Raw genomic sequence first — 16,121 nt, 5'->3', positions numbered from 1 at the left:
AATCTGATATTACCACTACCCCATATGTTGTCCAGTACTGGTCTAATATTGTTAACGGGTTGAACTGGGTTCATATATGGAATCTTCCTTACAAATATTTGATTACCAACAAAGTTAGAGAAGTGTCTTATAAATTAATCCATAAATACTATCCTACCAAACACTATCTGCTAAGATTTGGGAAGGATGTGTGTGTGAACTGTTCTTTCTGTGGATCTGAGCCTGAAACTATGATGCACCTGTTCTGGAACTGTCACTATACTGCCATCTACTGGAAGGAGGTACTGCATTACATCAAACTGAAGATTGACTCAGACTTCCTGTTACAATGGAACAATATACTTTTTGGTGTTCATGATGTTAAAAGTAAAAAACAAAAGGAATTGTATGTCATAAACTTAATAATTATATTGGGTAAATATCACATACACAAAGCCAAAGTTAGTCACTCAAACCCCTACTTTATTGCATTTCTAAAGGAAACAGAACAGTATATGGAAAGTATCTGTGAATCTAACAATAAGAAAGCTATGAAAACATATCACTTGTGCTCTACATTTTCTGCATTTGTTTAAGTAGCCTACCCCCTGGCTGACGTTCTGTTGTTTGTATGTATGTTCATTATAATAACTGCCTTGTATTGAATATTTCAATAATAAAATTAAAAAAAAAAATAAAAAAAAAAATTGAGGGATGTACTTTAAGGGAACTTAGATGTGCCCTAACGGCTTTGGGTTTGGGACGCCGTGCAAGATGGCGGAAAGCAACAACTTCCGGTTCAAAAAGGTTGAGGAGCGAGGAAGTGTCAAATATCAAATAAGGGAATTGATAGACGTACCATCGGACGTCGCCTGCGTCATAGTTGACGTCGTGTTGATTTTGAGAGGAGTAAATTATTTATTTATAAACTGACGTAAGGGCGCTAAATCTAAAATAAACCGTGAATAAAATGTGAAAATACATAAAATATTTTGGCGAAGCTGCTGCACGCATGAAAGGTTCGATAATGCTTTAAGTTAATAAAGTCGTTACGTTAGCGTCAGGTAACGTTAAATGGAAAATAAGGACAAATGACTTGCTAGCGCTGCCGGTCGGATTAGCTACATTTTAGCTTGCAAGCTAATATTAGCATAAGGGCTAGTCCTTACTCCTGACGTTACCCTGATAACACTGTAGTGATTTATTGTATTCAGTGCTCTGTGTTTTTTGCGATGTGGTGTGATGTGTGCACTTTTTTTAAATTTAATTGGACAGTGATGAAACTACGAAACTAAAGCACCTCATAGCTAATGGTAGGTTGCTTCGTAAGACTCAAGCTATGACCTACAAGAACTTGTTTAGCCCCGTTAGCCGGCTACATTAGCATCCGTGGAAACAGTTTGGTAAACGGCAGGCCACTGTATTGTTGATGTGTTGTTGTTTTTTTTCATTTGTCTGACTGTGTGGTATCGTTACATCGTAGGAGCATGGCGCCCCGATTACAGCTGGAGAAAGCGGCTTGGCGTTGGGTGGAAACGGTGAAACCAGAAGAAATAACGCAGGAGCATATCGACCTAGCATATCGCGTCAATCTCCCGGCCTGCAAGAGAGGAACCTGCAGGTACAGCATTAACATTCTCGAACAAACATGCCTCTATCGCGTTAAGCTATAAAAGTCTATAAAAAAAATAAACTGTGTCAGATTATTAATATTATTTACAATATACCGTATTCTAAATTTGAGGGCTTAATAGCTAGTTCGGTAGAGGGATGCTAATGTGCTTGTAGATGTCTTCGCAGCATACAGAACACCTTTGTAAACTATGTATGAGAGATGAAAACGATCCATGTTTAATTTCCCATACCACAAATTAGATCTAAAATACAAGATGGTCGTCAGTTGACATCACAGTGAGCACCAACTCGTGCCGTTGAAATACTTCTTAACTTTATCTTGTTCTGTGCCTCATAACTGCATTTAAAAGGCTGTGTAGTTTTGTATGCAGAACACCACTAAGAACATTTTTAGTTTGAGTATGACATGACTTTTCTCTTTGCACAAGATAGAGACACAGTTCAATATTAATTCTAACGTAGTTATTGGAACAGTAAGGTTAACTATCATGACTTGGTTTTTTTTGCAGGAGGAACTGCAAAGGGAATCCCAACTGTCTTGTGGCTATCGGTGAACAGGCGTGGCTCGGGGAGATTGATGAAAATACTTTCCACAATATCGACGACCCAAATTCAGAGCGTCGAGACAAGGTATTTCTTTAATCAGTTGCATATACTACAACTTGTTTACTCACATGTCTTTTTTTTTTCCTGAGAGCACACATCTGTTGTAGGTGGACTATGTCCTGGGAAGTTATCACAAGGCCAGAGACTGAATAATATCCAAAGAGGCAGTTGATCCTATCTTTCTTTTTCTCTGTGTTTTTGTCTCTCTTGCTCTCCACCCTGCCCAGAACACATTTGTTGGCCTGACAAACCTGGGTGCAACATGTTACGTCAACACATTCCTGCAGGTGTGGTTCCACAACCTGGAGCTGCGTAGGAGCCTCTATCAGTGCCATAATTCCCGAGCACAGGAACACAATATTGAGTCTGGTATATCTTAAAACTAAATATTGCCGATTCTTCTTTATGTTTTTTGTTTTATTGCTTTATGTCAGTGTGTGTTAGACAGATTTTCACTTCTTTGCACATGCACGTCAAGTACTGCAAGTACTGCATTTGACATTGTCAGAACAAATACACTGTCCCTTAGACTGCTAAACATTTTTGCACAAATTAAAGCAAGAGATAGCAAGAAAACACAAACTTCCACCAATACAGAACAAATGTCCAGCTAGATGTTATAACCTAAATTTATATCATGTGTGTATACATGTATTCTAATTATTTTGTCCTATATCTGTCCTGCTGCCAATTTGATTTAGTTGTTCTTTGTGCCAAAGACCTGATGCACCACAGAAATTGTAATCTGCTTATAAGTTCTTGATCATATTTGTTGACAGACAGGTAAATTTACAGCAATAATTGCTGTCTTATTAGTAATAACACAAGTAATAACAGTGAACTGAATATCACCACGTGGCTGAGCTTTAATTAACTTGTTTGCACATGGCAAACTGGCAATCATTAGGCCCCTCATCCTGATTTCATGTATATATTTCATACCTGAGGATAGCATTTCACTGCAAAGTTGTATTTTGATTGCTCTGTGGGCTTTTACTTTTTTATATGATGAAGTTATTTCATTGTCACAAACAGATCTCTCTTTCTTCTTCAGATTACGAGCCTCAGTCCATCTGTGAGCATCTGCAATATCTGTTTGCACTCCTGCAGAACAGCAACAGAAAGTACATTGACCCTTCAGGGCTGGTCAAAGCATTGGGCCTGGACACTGGACAGCAGCAGGTAAATCACAACATGAAACCTATCAAAACTTTAGCCTAGAAATACAAGGCTGGTTTCACAGTTTGAAAGATGACTGCAAGTCTCCAGACAAACATTTTATTCTCAACACACTGGTGCTCCCTACTGCACCACTTAAATCAACAACTTTTTCTGATCTTAACTGTATTACTGATAAATACTTTGGTAATAGAATATTTACAGAAATAACACTGTGCCTTTTTGTTAGCTTGAATGCATAATTCACACAATTATTATTCTTGCTCTTTATTAGTGTGAATGCTGATTCACTGAAATATTCCATCCATTCATATTCAAATGAATGGATGGAATGTTCAGAAATTGAAATTCTCACATTTGCACAATTTTTAAAGTGTTTTCAATTCTTTGTTACAATCTCATAGTTTAAAATGCAAACTGCATTCAAAAATTTCCACATCTTTTCTACAATGGGGGTATTGTTCCACATTCTCCAAAAATGGTCACCACATGTTGTGTGAGTGTACTCTAGAGTGCCGAATTGTATATATTTATTTCATTAGGGACCATTTTTTTGGTTTTTGATCTTTTTCCTGGTAGCATCTGCATGTTCTTTAGTGGTTTGGTGTTTTGAGACATGGTTTCTTTGCAGAGCATTGAATTTAGACCATTCATTTGCAGGATGCCCAGGAGTTTTCAAAGCTTTTCTTATCTTTATTGGAAGATACACTATCGAAGCAGAAGAACACCAGTCTGCAGAATGTCATCCAGCAGCAGTTCTGTGGACAGTTCTCCTACGTTACTGTGTAAGATCACTTGGTACTTAATCTCGACAGTTTATGTTTGAAAAAGTGTCATATGATAAAGCCTTGGATATCAGAATGTCTCAAAAGATCATGATTTATATTTGGTTAACTATAGGCAACCACAGGCTAAGGTGAGCTGAATTTTGGTCACATTTATGAACAAAGAGTATAAGACATTTTGGCAGATGAGAAACATTTATATTCAGCTTGATTGCAAGAAATAATGGCGACAATGAGGAAGTAGCCAGTATGTCCCATCTTTTTATAGGGCTTGGATTAGTGAAGGTAAGGGTTCTGTTTTTTTGGGTCGGGTTTTGGCTGACTTGATTTTTAGAAAAATAGTTGGAATGATTATTAAGCTAGATAAAATTGAAGTTCAAAAATAAAAATTAGATGTTAGACATTAGGCATTTTCTGTGTTGTGGTGGAATCTGTTATCTTGGTTTGGTTGTTCTCCAGCTGTAACCAGTGTGGTCGGTCATCTGCACTGCCGTCCAGATTCTATGAGCTGGAGCTGAACATCCAGGGCCACAAGAACCTCACTGAATGCATCACAGAGTTCCTGAAGGTAGCTTTCGTTCCCTAACAAACTGAATGTAACATCTACTCACATAAATGAAATTTAGGAGGAATGTATTATGTGATTTTGAGCAGTTGTATGGCTAAGGTTGAAGACAGCAGTGAATGACACATAGAATATGTGTAGGGATTATTTGTGTTATATAGGTCATTTCTTATTTCAACGTTTATTTTAGTGATTACCCAAAAACTGTTTAAATAAAACATTCAGATCCATTCCTTGTTTATTGGCAGGTGTTAAGAAAAAGTAACTCCACAAACTCCAGCGTCTCTCTGACGCTCTCTCTGCTGTTCTTGTCCAAACTAACTATCATATGTACAGCATGTGAATAACAAAAATGCGTTCTTTTACATGATTTAGAATACAGTCATTCTAACTATTTCAGTGAGATATGTGTGCTCCAAAAACAGGAAAGTAATTTGTGGCAGACATTGTTCATATTGCGGTGGGCCACGACGAATAAATAAATGCATGGGAAACGCTGCAAACAACCGATTAATGCTTTGCTAAACAAATGACAGCCACTACTGTTTTTCATTTTGTGCTGCTTTTAATGTTTTAAAAATTGATGTTAAAACAGAAATCCAAAACGTTGTGGGAGAAAATCTCCTCTCACTTCTGAAGAAACATCATGATACTCATTTTCACCAGAATCATGTAGTCCTATGTTTGAGTCTGTATGAAATGTACTTTAAATGTGCAACACAGAATAACATTAAGTCACACCTGTGTAATTTGAATTGAAATAGTTTTTTTGTTGTGTGTGTGTGATCCAATGTTAAATAAGTAGTTCTTTAAGTGTGATATGTTCACAGTGGTTGCTCCTTGCCCTCTGCCTTCCAGGAGGAGAAGCTGGATGGGGAGAACCGCTACTTCTGTGAGAGCTGTCAGAGTAAGCAGAACGCCACCCGAAGGATCAGACTACACAGCCTTCCTCCAACCCTCAACCTGCAGCTCATGCGTTTTGTCTTTGACAGGTCGGCCATCACTTTGTACCGCATTGTATTAAGAGGCATTAAACATTAGTAATGCAGACTAAATCACTTTGGCAAGGAAGTATATTCTCTTATTAAATGTAATTTGTCCGCAGATTATGTTGCCGATTTTAGATCAAGCACTCGATGAATCGCTGATTGTGATAGTAGTGTCTCTCTACTTGGATGTGAACAAGGCTTTACTAAACCCAGTTGTCTTTTCCAGACAAACAGGCCACAAGAAGAAGCTCAACACTTTTATCAGTTTTCCAGAGCAGCTGGACATGGGCCCTTTCTTGGAAGGAAAAGAAGGTATTAGCAGTACAAACCTCCATGCCACACGCACAGACACATTCTGCACTTGTGTGTAACTTTGCAAAGTGGCATGTGTCACCTGTACAGGAAAAAAAATTGCATGATTTACTCTTTATATTCCTCTCTTAATGTAAAGGACAAATCCCAAGGCTCTTTGGATTTCAGAAGCAAGAGATAAATTTTCAGTAGTGCTCAGGGGGCAAAAAGTGGTCAAGTCTACCTTTGCATTGATGTATTGCTGTCACAACAAGCTTACTGCTTGCTAAGTCTGTACTAGCATTTTCTAAGCAATACATTGCTTCCTTAACCATACTAAACCCTATTCCCATCCAGCTGGAGACATGTTTTATTGATGACTCTTTGAAAAGTAAACATGCTGACATTTTTGTCTGTTTTGACTTAATTTTTCTCCAGACCAAAAGTGTGTTTATGAACTCAGTGCAGTGCTGATCCATCGGGGAATCAGTGCCTACTCAGGCCACTACATTGCCCACGTGAAGGATGCTTGTACTGGCGACTGGTACAAATTCAATGACGAGGAAATTGAGAAGATGGAAGGCAAGAACTTACAACTTGGCATTGAGGAGGACATTGGTGAGTATTACTAAAAGAGTACTGTATAGTTCCACCTTTCTGAAATCCATAGATACCTTATGTTGTGTTATGTTGTAGCTATCTTACTGTCATTCAATATTATTTAATTGTAGAAATTTCTGTTTCCTCAAAACCAAGTAGTTAGTTGAAAGCAATGCCTCTGGTAATGTTGTAACACATGATCAGTTACACAGTAGTTATCAAACTGAGGAAGTTGCGTGGAAATAAATGCCTGCTTCATATAAAGGAGGAGGTAAATACAGGCCCTGTAAATACAGAAATAAAGTAATATTAAAAAAACATTATCATAATCTTTATGAGCCAGCTAAATGTATGTGTTAAAAATGTGTTATTGTCATCATTATGGTACTTTGGTAAAATATAGAATTCAAAGTTATAGCCTTTAACCCTCCCCAGGGTCATGTCTGTAAATGTATACACTTTCTCAAAATTGTTACTCTTCCTTCTCGGTCCTTAGCTGAGACAGTGAAGTCCCAGACACGAAAACCAAAGTGTAGTAAAGGCTACCACTGCTCTAGAAATGCGTACATGCTGGTGTATAAGGTCCAAGAAGAGGAGAGCTCAGATCCCTCCAGGACCAGTGTCGAGGTGCCAGGTGAGTGCCAGAATTTTCACTATGGCAGCCAGACTCGGACGCTGCAGTAATCTCTGATTTTCTGACTTTGTTTGCATGAAGGAATTAAGACACAGTAATAATAATAATAAAATAATTGTCCATGTTGCCTTGTCTTTTTTTTGTTCTGTGCTGTCCTGTCTGCCAGCCTTTCTTCAGAGGTTGGTGGACCAAGACAATCATAAATTTGAGGAGTGGTGCAGTGAAATGGCTGACATGAGAAAACAGAGTGTGGATAAGGGCAAAGCCAAGCATGAGGAGGTGAAGGAGCTCTACAAGCTTTTACCTGCAAGAGACGGTCGGTAAAAACATTCCCTAATCACTTACCAGAAGCACAAAAGAGAGTGTACATGTTAGGTGTGATTTTCAGTTAAAACAGGCAGTGTCCTAAAGGAACTGTCAAAGTAATGAGGGGATATTGTTTAACTTGTACAACAGCACCCCTGTCTGTAGTAATAGCATTAGCACAACACACCACCCTACTGAACCAGGGTGACACCAAACACTTTGCCATGATGTTGTGTAATAGGATAATATGAAGAGTTGCTGTGCCAGTTTCAAAATGTATTATGCAGAGAGACACTTGTTAGCACAATATAAGTCTGGATTTGAAAAATCAATTTCAGAGGCCTTGTGTTTCTTTTTGTTTGAAGTGTTTCTTTGCTTTCCCTCTGCAGGTGAGCCATATGAGTTTATCCCCCTGGACTGGCTGAAGAAGTGGCTGGAGGATTCCACTGCCACAAAAGAAATCGACAACTCCCTCTTCTTGTGTTCTCACAGCAAACTGCACCCAGACAAGGTGGGAGAATCAAAGAGGGTTTCTTTCCAAGCTGCTCAGCTCCTCTATGAGCGCTACAGTGGAGGGCCGAGACTAGACGGTGAGTCAAACACAGAGTGTGCTCTCTTCTTCTCTCTCCCACTCTCTCATGACCCAACCGTCAGATGGCCGCCCATCTTGAGCCGGGGTCTGCTCTGAGGCTTCTGCCTTCTAAAAGACAGTTTTTCCTCGCCACCATCGCCAAGTGCTTACTCAAGGGGGGATGTTGGGTTCTCTGTATTACAATTTAATTAACGAGTTTGGTCTCGACCTGCTCTAACTGTAAAGTGTCATGAGATAACTTTTGTTGTGAATTGGCGCAATATAAATAACCTGAATTGAACTGGTAAAACAGAGAGGGAAGGATAGTTACAGAAGCAGCAACCACAGCAATCCAAAACTGGAGAAAACACAACTGTTTAGTGGGAAAAAAAATTTTGGTTCACCTCAGTAAATCATATTCTTAACTGTGATTATTATCTGTCATTTTAGGAAGTACTCTTGTTTGCAGTCATATTGGAAAAACTGTACATCTCGCTCTCTAGAAATGGTTCTTATCCTCACTGCTCCTAAAACCTCAATACGTATGCCACTTTTGTGTGTTTGTTCAGGCTCCTCTCTGTGTAGAGAGTGTGTTGGCCAGCGATGTAGGGTGCTGCGACTGAAGAACCAGCTCAATGAAGACTACAAGGAAGTCTCCAACCTGGTCAAACGCACGCTCAGGTAAACACACTCAGGTTGAGTTTAGGTCAATGGATTGCATTGTTGTACATCAAGTAAAGTTTAGCTCAAATGATATTTTAATAGCCCCTTTCAGACATGCATCCTTTATGCTAACATACAGTGAACTGTTGGGAACTTGTGTACAAACAATGCCCTTTAATCAAAGGTGGGCAGCCCACCTACGGCAGCCCACCTACCCCGGCCTCCTTCTTTCAGTGAGTCTGTCAAACCACATTTATTTCCAAATCTAAACTGAAAAAGACTCATTGTTTGCAGGAGTTTATGCAAGTTTTTATTAACCCTCTTCTTTGGTTTTGGTGCAAAGGTTGGATTAGTGCTTTTGACCGTTGTAGATCTTGATAATGATCTCATGATAAGGAGCAAGGCTGCGGCTACATATTGACATTCACTGCAACCCCATCTCTCTTTCTCTTTCTCTTTCTCTTTCTCACACACACACACACACACACACACACACACACACCACACACACACACTACTCCTCCTGACTGGATGTCATGTGCAGTCCACAGCTACATCTTTTAAAATCTGGTGGGAGTGAGGGAGCTAGCTGAATTTGCACTTAAACCTTAATGTGAAAGTTCCATCTGTCTGAATGAGGAGGAAAAAAACGCCACCAGCTTAACATTTAGATGGAGGCAGCAGTTTTGCTCAACTATGTCTGAAAAGGAGTAAAGATTCACAGCCAATGAGGGAATTTCAGAAAGCCTGAGTCCTCAAGAATGGCTGTCTAATGTAAGAATGGGTATTTATCACTGTGTGTTTGTGTGTTTCACTCAGTGGGGAGGGCTACTGGGTGGGCAAAGCATCTCTACGTAGCTGGAGGCAGTTGGCTTTGGATCAACTTGAGGAGGACGAACATGAAACCAAACACAGCAACGGCCCAACCAACGGACAGGGACCACACACCAACAACAGCAAAGGTGAGTGGAATGGATTAGATTTTTGTCTGTGTCAGGTAGGTTTTTGGTCATCTGGCAACCAAGCTGAAAGGGGAAAATAATGTGTCACACGGTGTACACTTGGTTGTAAATCATTGTATAATTTTAAATTGACCTTTGGGAATGTTCATCAGTAAAAAAAAAAAAAAAAAGTCACTGAGTTGGATACATTAAACCTGTTGTGCAGCATCATTTCAGCTGCATTTTTTTAGTTAGTTATGTTAGTATGATCATATACATACATAAGTATTGCAGAGACAACAAGTCCCCTGGACTGTGTGTAGGCTGTTTTAACATGAATTGTTTGATTGTAGAGTTTGGCCCAGAACTCTCAGAGAACAACGAGGACGAGATGAAGACCTTCAATGAAGACATTGTCTGCAGTCACGGTACTGTCCCACAATCATCACTGCACAATTGTACATCATCTTTGTTGTGATTATTATGCGTAGTTCAATATGTTGGTCCTTAAATGTGTTCCTGCCGTAGGGGGTTTGAGTATTTTAGAGACCGAGCGGAAGCTGGTATCACCTGAGGTTTGGACCAAACTGAGGGCATATTTCCCCAAAGCGCCTGAATTCACCCAGAACCAAGAGCCCTGTCAGCAGTGCCTGGTGGGTAGACACCGACAGACCATCCAGTGTTCCACCACACTAATCCCTTCTCTTTTCATACCTCTTTATTATTGTTTTTCTACAAGCCTGAAAAAACGTTGGGACTTTTAATTTTAAGTGAAGGTTCAAAGTGGTGAACCTCAGCCCATCCATGTCTGTGATCTGAGCCTTTCATACCCAGTCATGACACTATCACCTGTTACCAACGAGCCTGTTTACCTGTGGAACGTTCCAAACAGTTGTTTACTGAGCAGCACACAACACACACACAAGGATAAGCAAATGATCACAATCTGTTTTATTTCTGCTTGACGTACAGTGTGTACAGCTGTCCCGCTGTAAGTTCCTCCAGTGTAGTTGACTTATTCTCAGGTGTCACCACTTTATAGCACCATTAAAACACTAGAGAGGCATTAAAAGGTTGTATCCCTCATTAATATTATACCCCACAGTACACTGCTGCTATGCAATCATGAATAAGTACATTAATCTTCTTGTTCTTTTATTCACTGTGTGGCATTAGTTTAGCTACTGTATGCGTATGTAATGTGAGACTCGTTGTTGTTGTTTGTTTTGTTTTTTTGTGGAACTGAATTTTTTCTTTCCTGTGTGTCCAGACATTAGAGCAGGAAGAAAAGGACAACGAGGCCGTCAGTAAGATGATGGCCCTGGACCAGAAGAACCAATTGCTGAACCTGTTCCAGGAGAAGAACCGGCCAACACTCACCAAGTGGCCTCAGGTAGACACAAAGACAAGCACCAAGAGTCACGTAACCTCTTTACATCAACATTACTGAAAAAATTGAGAAAAAGTTGAGAATGATTCCTGTGAGGAAACCAGCACTCTGCAGCTGTAAAGTCTAAATGAATATATAAGAAATCAGTTAAGATGAAAGTGATTTAGCTGTTTTGAAATGAATGCTTAAAATTCAATCATAATAGTTGATAACCAAGCTTTGGTTTGTTTCTCCAGGGCACAGACGTACTTTACATAGTCCCTCTTTTTTTCGTGGATGAGTGGAGAAAATTCATCAGGTATGTTTGTTTCAGCAGTGAAATGACCAGAGTGATATCAGTTTATTGTCAGAGTTTGACTGTGCACTCAAGAACAGAGTCAGCGTTCCATAAAAGGAGTTACCAAGAAGACTTTGGCATGGAGCTCAGATGTGTGTTGGTGGTAATGACTAAAACCAATTACAGTTTATTGAGGTTGTATTAAAGTTGAGTCTTTTTGTTTCTCAGTTGGCCAAGTGATGTTGATTATGATCGGCAGTAAAACTACCTATAAACCTTTCAAATGGTAAATGTTGCACATCTGTGTGTGCCGTTTTGTAGGAGACCCACTAAATCCTCTCCAGTTTCTAATGTGGGCAACACTCTCCTGCTCTGTCCCCACGGAGGCTTCATGTTCACCTACGACTCTCTGATCAACGGAGATGCACAACAGTGAGTGCAGCTTTTTTTACTAGACCACCCACAAAAAAATATCCCCCTAAACATTTTCAATAAATTGTCTTTCCATCAGTTTTTACATTACTACATAAATTACTGACAGGATGAAAAAATAACTGGCCATTTCAGGTTGGACCCTCTTTTTTTGAGTATCGTCTTTTTTTTTTTAACTTATGCTTAATAAATATGTACAACTATATGGAACCCTATAGTGTGTATTAATAAAGTAGGTCTATTTTATCAATAAAAACCTTTGTTTATACTGTGGCTCCACAAAGTGTCAGCTCATAAATGCACACGGCCGTGCCAATTTGTAAAAGCAATTCATTGAAGGCTGTTTTGTTTTCATTATCATCACGGAAATACAGGAGCAAAAACAAAAGGTTTTTTTTTTTTTGGACTGGACACTGCTGTGGTCTCATGTTGTGCCGTCTGTCCTGCACAGTATAGCTCTACTCTGGCCCAGTGAATGGGACGTTATCAGCAGACTCTTCATCGTAGACCAGCCAATCTCCATCCACTGCTTCAAACAGACCACAGCCAGTGGTCCCACCACTCACTACACAACTCAGCCTGGTAAGTTAGGCAAAATGGTTCACTCACATGTTTAGGGATTTTGCACTTTTTTCATATACTTGAAATACTGAGAATCTGTTTTTGAGTATCAAACATTCACTGTGTGTAGGCTTAAACGGCGACCTCAGCTGCTGTAGAGGAGTCTGTCGCAGTTATTACAGTTACAAAAGTATCAGAATGTCTTAGAACTGGTAGGAAGTGGATTAGGTAGGAGGAGCTGAACCTTTACATTGGACTCTTTTATAGATTGAGGCTTGTGTGTTTGTTTATGTGTTCAGATCTATGTTGGGAGTGCAGAGAGAGCTTCCTTTTTCAGCAGCAGAGGGACCTTAGAGAATACACCCAAGCAACCATCTACATCCGCAAGGTCATAGAAGACAAGAGGGTATGGGAAAAAAAGGACACTGTACCTCATCCAAATAGAAGCACCTGTGTTTTATCACTTAGTGTCTAAAATGAGATCCACAGATTTTCCAAGCTTAACTGACTTTGCGATTTCACGTCGTCCCCCTGCGCAGATGATAAAGGAGGCGGCTCCAGAACTGACCGCCAGCAGCTCTGAAGCAGAGGAGGAGAAAGAAGAACATCCAAAGGTGGATGGAGACAGGGACCCAGACTTCAGCCAGGTAAATCACATCACATCACCACACTGTAGCTGGAAAGGAAAGGATGCAGCCACACACACACACATCTCAAGCAAAATATGTAATATAATAAAATATTGACTGCTGCTTATAGAACTAGAACAGCAACACACTCAGCACTTTGCAGGCTTCAGGCACTCCCTCAAATGTTTACCGTTAGGCACATAAAACAACTTAAATCTTCAAATTGCTCTCTTCTGTCTTTGTTATTTCTCTTTCAGCACAATTTTCTTATTTCCTGTTGCTTGACATTCAAAGTAACAGCTGACAGAACACGTAGTATAACTCGTAAAAGTAGCAATACACACAGATTACCTTGTTGGATCATTTTTAGTTTAACCAGAAAATTCTGTCTGAGGTTTGTCAGTGACGTTTTCGACATTAGCAAAGATGAGGAACAGAAGCATCATCTGTTGTCGGCATTAAAAGCGAATAATCCCACGACTTTCTTTCAGTCAGAAGACGGTGCGAAGCGGCTAAAGTTGAGTGACAGCAGCGCAGCATCAGCGGCTGCTGTTCCTGTGACAAACGTGACCAAAGTGGGCGGAGTCAGGAGAAGCACACGGCACAGGAAACTCAGAGGAGAGAAAGCACTCATCGTTTCAGCTAATCAAACGCTTAAAGAGCTGAAAATACAGGTGAGAGCTCCATATGACTGGATGCAGTACTGGATTGCTGCACACACACACCTGAAGCATTTTAAGCAGCATTTTGCATTGGTAGATAGAATGAAGTAGTAATTTTATTTGGGTATTTGGAAGCCCTTAACAAGAGTTTATACTGCAGTAGCATAGGGAAAGAAAAATAGCTAGTTTGTATACTCAACTAACTTTGATGCTGTGCTTCCAACTCTGCAGATTATGCATGCCTTCTCTGTGGCTCCGTTTGACCAGAACCTCTCTATTGATGGAAAAAGTCTGACAGATGACTCAGCCACACTGGGCAGTTTGGGCGTCATCCCTGAAAGCATCATCTGTCTTAAGGTACTTCCTCCATGTTACCTTTGTTTTTCCATAGAAACATCTACCCAGAGCCTAACAACCTTTTTGTGCCCTCACACACTTTTGACATTTCACACCGCCATCCCAGATGTTACAAAATGAAATCATAGTACATATGTTAAAAGGATTTACTGACTTATACTCATTGTCAAACCCAGTCTTGTTTAGATGAACACAAAGCTCTGTGTCTGTTTTTGGTCCATATAGCAGTTAAGCTCGCATACGTACATTGTGGAAAATGTTAGAAAACTCCTTGGCAACAGTCAGCCGAAACCTGTTCAAACTTACATCAGCATAGCTCAGCTTTAAACCACAGACAGGGACTTTGCCTACCATCACCAGCTCAAACACAGATACTCAGTGAGAGCTGTATGAAATCAGCTGTAATTTGCATTCATGTTTTTGGACAAATAAAGTGGAATTTGCTCATGTCCCATGGCACAGCAGTTGAAAAACAGGCATTAACCACCGCAGCTTTAGTCTCGACTCCTATCAGATCATTTTCATGGCGATTACAGACATCCATTGAATCCAAAACGTTTCCATTGTTTCCTTACAGGCTGATGAGCCGATATCAGACTATGCTGCAATGGATGATGTCTATCAGGGTAAGTGGAACCACGTTGACCTCCACTATAGCATCTACATTATCTTGGTTTAAATTATGTTAATACTGTTGTCTTACACGGAGTCATGTTCTTCCTTCACAGTGGGAATGCCTGAAGAGGGATTCAAAGGTGAGCATGTTTTTACTTCATTTGTTTTGGAGAGTTTTCTTTGTTTCTTTGTTCTTTGTTTCTTCTTTGTCTTGTCCAGTCTTCATCCAATAGGAAGTAAGATCTCTATCGCCTACAGTTACGCATTGCGCTCCACTGTAGGATTTCCAATCCACGCTTTAATTTATTCCTGTCAAGAATACTGAGCCAAATTGTTTCTGTACAGCAGTGTTTTGATAACTTGCAAGCACTGAAAGTTGACCAAATGCTTGATTATTTGCCTTTTTTATGTTTGAAGAGTGGAACATGTGTTTTGGTTCTGATCTGACAGCTTCTGTCTCTCTCTGCAGGCACTGGGCTTCTTGGGCACTGAGGAAAGCTGTGCTGTAGCAATGTAGCAATGCTTGAATTGGACGCGTAACAGATGGAAATTTCTTAATAAAAAAATAAAAGAAAGAAAGAAAAAAAAAAGCTTGAAAATGTCAAGTGTCCACATATAAATAAGTGCTTTAATTTGTTTTTTTACGTTTTGAGTAGGCTTTCTTAAAATAAACTGTGACTCTGTTGCAAAGCCGCTGTTTTTCCCTACATAAGGTTAGCTGGCCTTTGGTATTTAAATTTCCTAATCATTCTGAAGGACTGGTGGATCTGGTGGCACTCAGTGGATCTGTTTCATTCTGAGGCTTGGCTTCAGTTTACTTCTACTGTTACTCAAGAACATGTTCTTTCTTTCCATCATGTGGAAGCTTGTGTTCTCACTGCAGAGTTTTCAGGTTTGTCAAAAGAATGCACGAGTAACTGTTAAGTATTGCAAATATAACTGCTCTTAAATGTTAGAACATTTATTACCTCTACAGCAAATCTATATTCATATACTCCATGTGGCATTTAGAGATACATAGCTACACGGTATGTATAGAGGCTGATTCCTGCGGAAGTTTCAGCAACGCAAACCTCAAGAGTTGAAAGTGAGAAACAGAGTACAAGCAGTGATATGTCCTGTTCTTTTCACTGTTATTTCTTATGGACAATAAAGTTATTTTCAAAGCACCCCGTCCTCGCACTCTGTCAATTATTAGATTCGACTAACTCTCAAATGTAATGTGGCATGAGTGGTCTGGTATTTATTGAAGAACTCAGTGCTATTAGGATTATTTCAGCCCCATCAACACTAATTGAAAATTGTTCTTAGTTGTTTGTTTCTTTTTAGTGATGCAGTAATCTGTGTATCAGCACGCTGTTTCTTTCTGTATGGTGGAGTAGGATAGTGTACTTCAAATATTTTAAATCCCGAAGCGTCCAAACATTGTGTTGATGTCAGACTGACAGCAATAG

At 39.7% G+C, this 16,121-nt stretch overlaps 1 protein-coding gene across 4 annotated transcripts; it reads left to right on the top strand.

The window, feature by feature from the left end:
• The first annotated feature begins 719 nt into the window (after nucleotides 1-719).
• Nucleotides 720-15,836, top strand: usp48 (ubiquitin specific peptidase 48). 4 transcript variants are annotated; one of them, XM_046381591.1, is made up of 28 exons: nucleotides 725-913; nucleotides 1,463-1,600; nucleotides 2,124-2,244; nucleotides 2,448-2,589; nucleotides 3,275-3,402; nucleotides 4,060-4,184; nucleotides 4,644-4,752; nucleotides 5,608-5,741; nucleotides 5,965-6,050; nucleotides 6,468-6,647; nucleotides 7,126-7,263; nucleotides 7,430-7,579; nucleotides 7,959-8,159; nucleotides 8,710-8,821; nucleotides 9,623-9,765; nucleotides 10,098-10,172; nucleotides 10,273-10,397; nucleotides 11,015-11,137; nucleotides 11,371-11,432; nucleotides 11,733-11,843; nucleotides 12,295-12,425; nucleotides 12,704-12,810; nucleotides 12,944-13,051; nucleotides 13,525-13,707; nucleotides 13,927-14,052; nucleotides 14,630-14,678; nucleotides 14,781-14,807; nucleotides 15,137-15,836. In XM_046381591.1, the coding sequence occupies exons 2-28, from the start codon at nucleotides 1,467-1,469 to the stop codon at nucleotides 15,157-15,159; spliced, it is 3,153 nt and encodes a 1,050-aa protein (XP_046237547.1). In that variant the 5' UTR covers nucleotides 725-913; nucleotides 1,463-1,466; the 3' UTR covers nucleotides 15,160-15,836. The 4 variants fall into 4 exon arrangements, 3 of the variants coding, with proteins under 3 accessions (XP_046237547.1, XP_046237532.1, XP_046237540.1); XM_046381576.1 differs by having other exon boundaries at nucleotides 726-998; XM_046381584.1 differs by lacking the exon at nucleotides 725-913 and adding an exon at nucleotides 1,032-1,292.
• Nucleotides 15,837-16,121: the final 285 nt, after the last annotated feature.

The sequence above is a fragment of the Scatophagus argus genome, chromosome 3, assembly GCF_020382885.2.
Source record: "Scatophagus argus isolate fScaArg1 chromosome 3, fScaArg1.pri, whole genome shotgun sequence".
Classification (NCBI taxonomy): Eukaryota; Metazoa; Chordata; class Actinopteri; family Scatophagidae; genus Scatophagus; species Scatophagus argus.
This window is presented reverse-complemented; position numbering and strand designations above follow the sequence as displayed.

Coding starts and splice junctions, on each gene's coding strand:
- usp48 (XM_046381591.1), top strand. CDS start 1,467: ATGGCGCCCCGATTACAGCTGGAGAAAGCGGCTTGGCGTTGGGTGGAA. Junction 2,245..2,447: donor ATTCAGAGCGTCGAGACAAG/GTATTTCTTTAA, acceptor CACCCTGCCCAG/AACACATTTGTTGGCCTGAC. Junction 7,264..7,429: donor GACCAGTGTCGAGGTGCCAG/GTGAGTGCCAGA, acceptor CCTGTCTGCCAG/CCTTTCTTCAGAGGTTGGTG.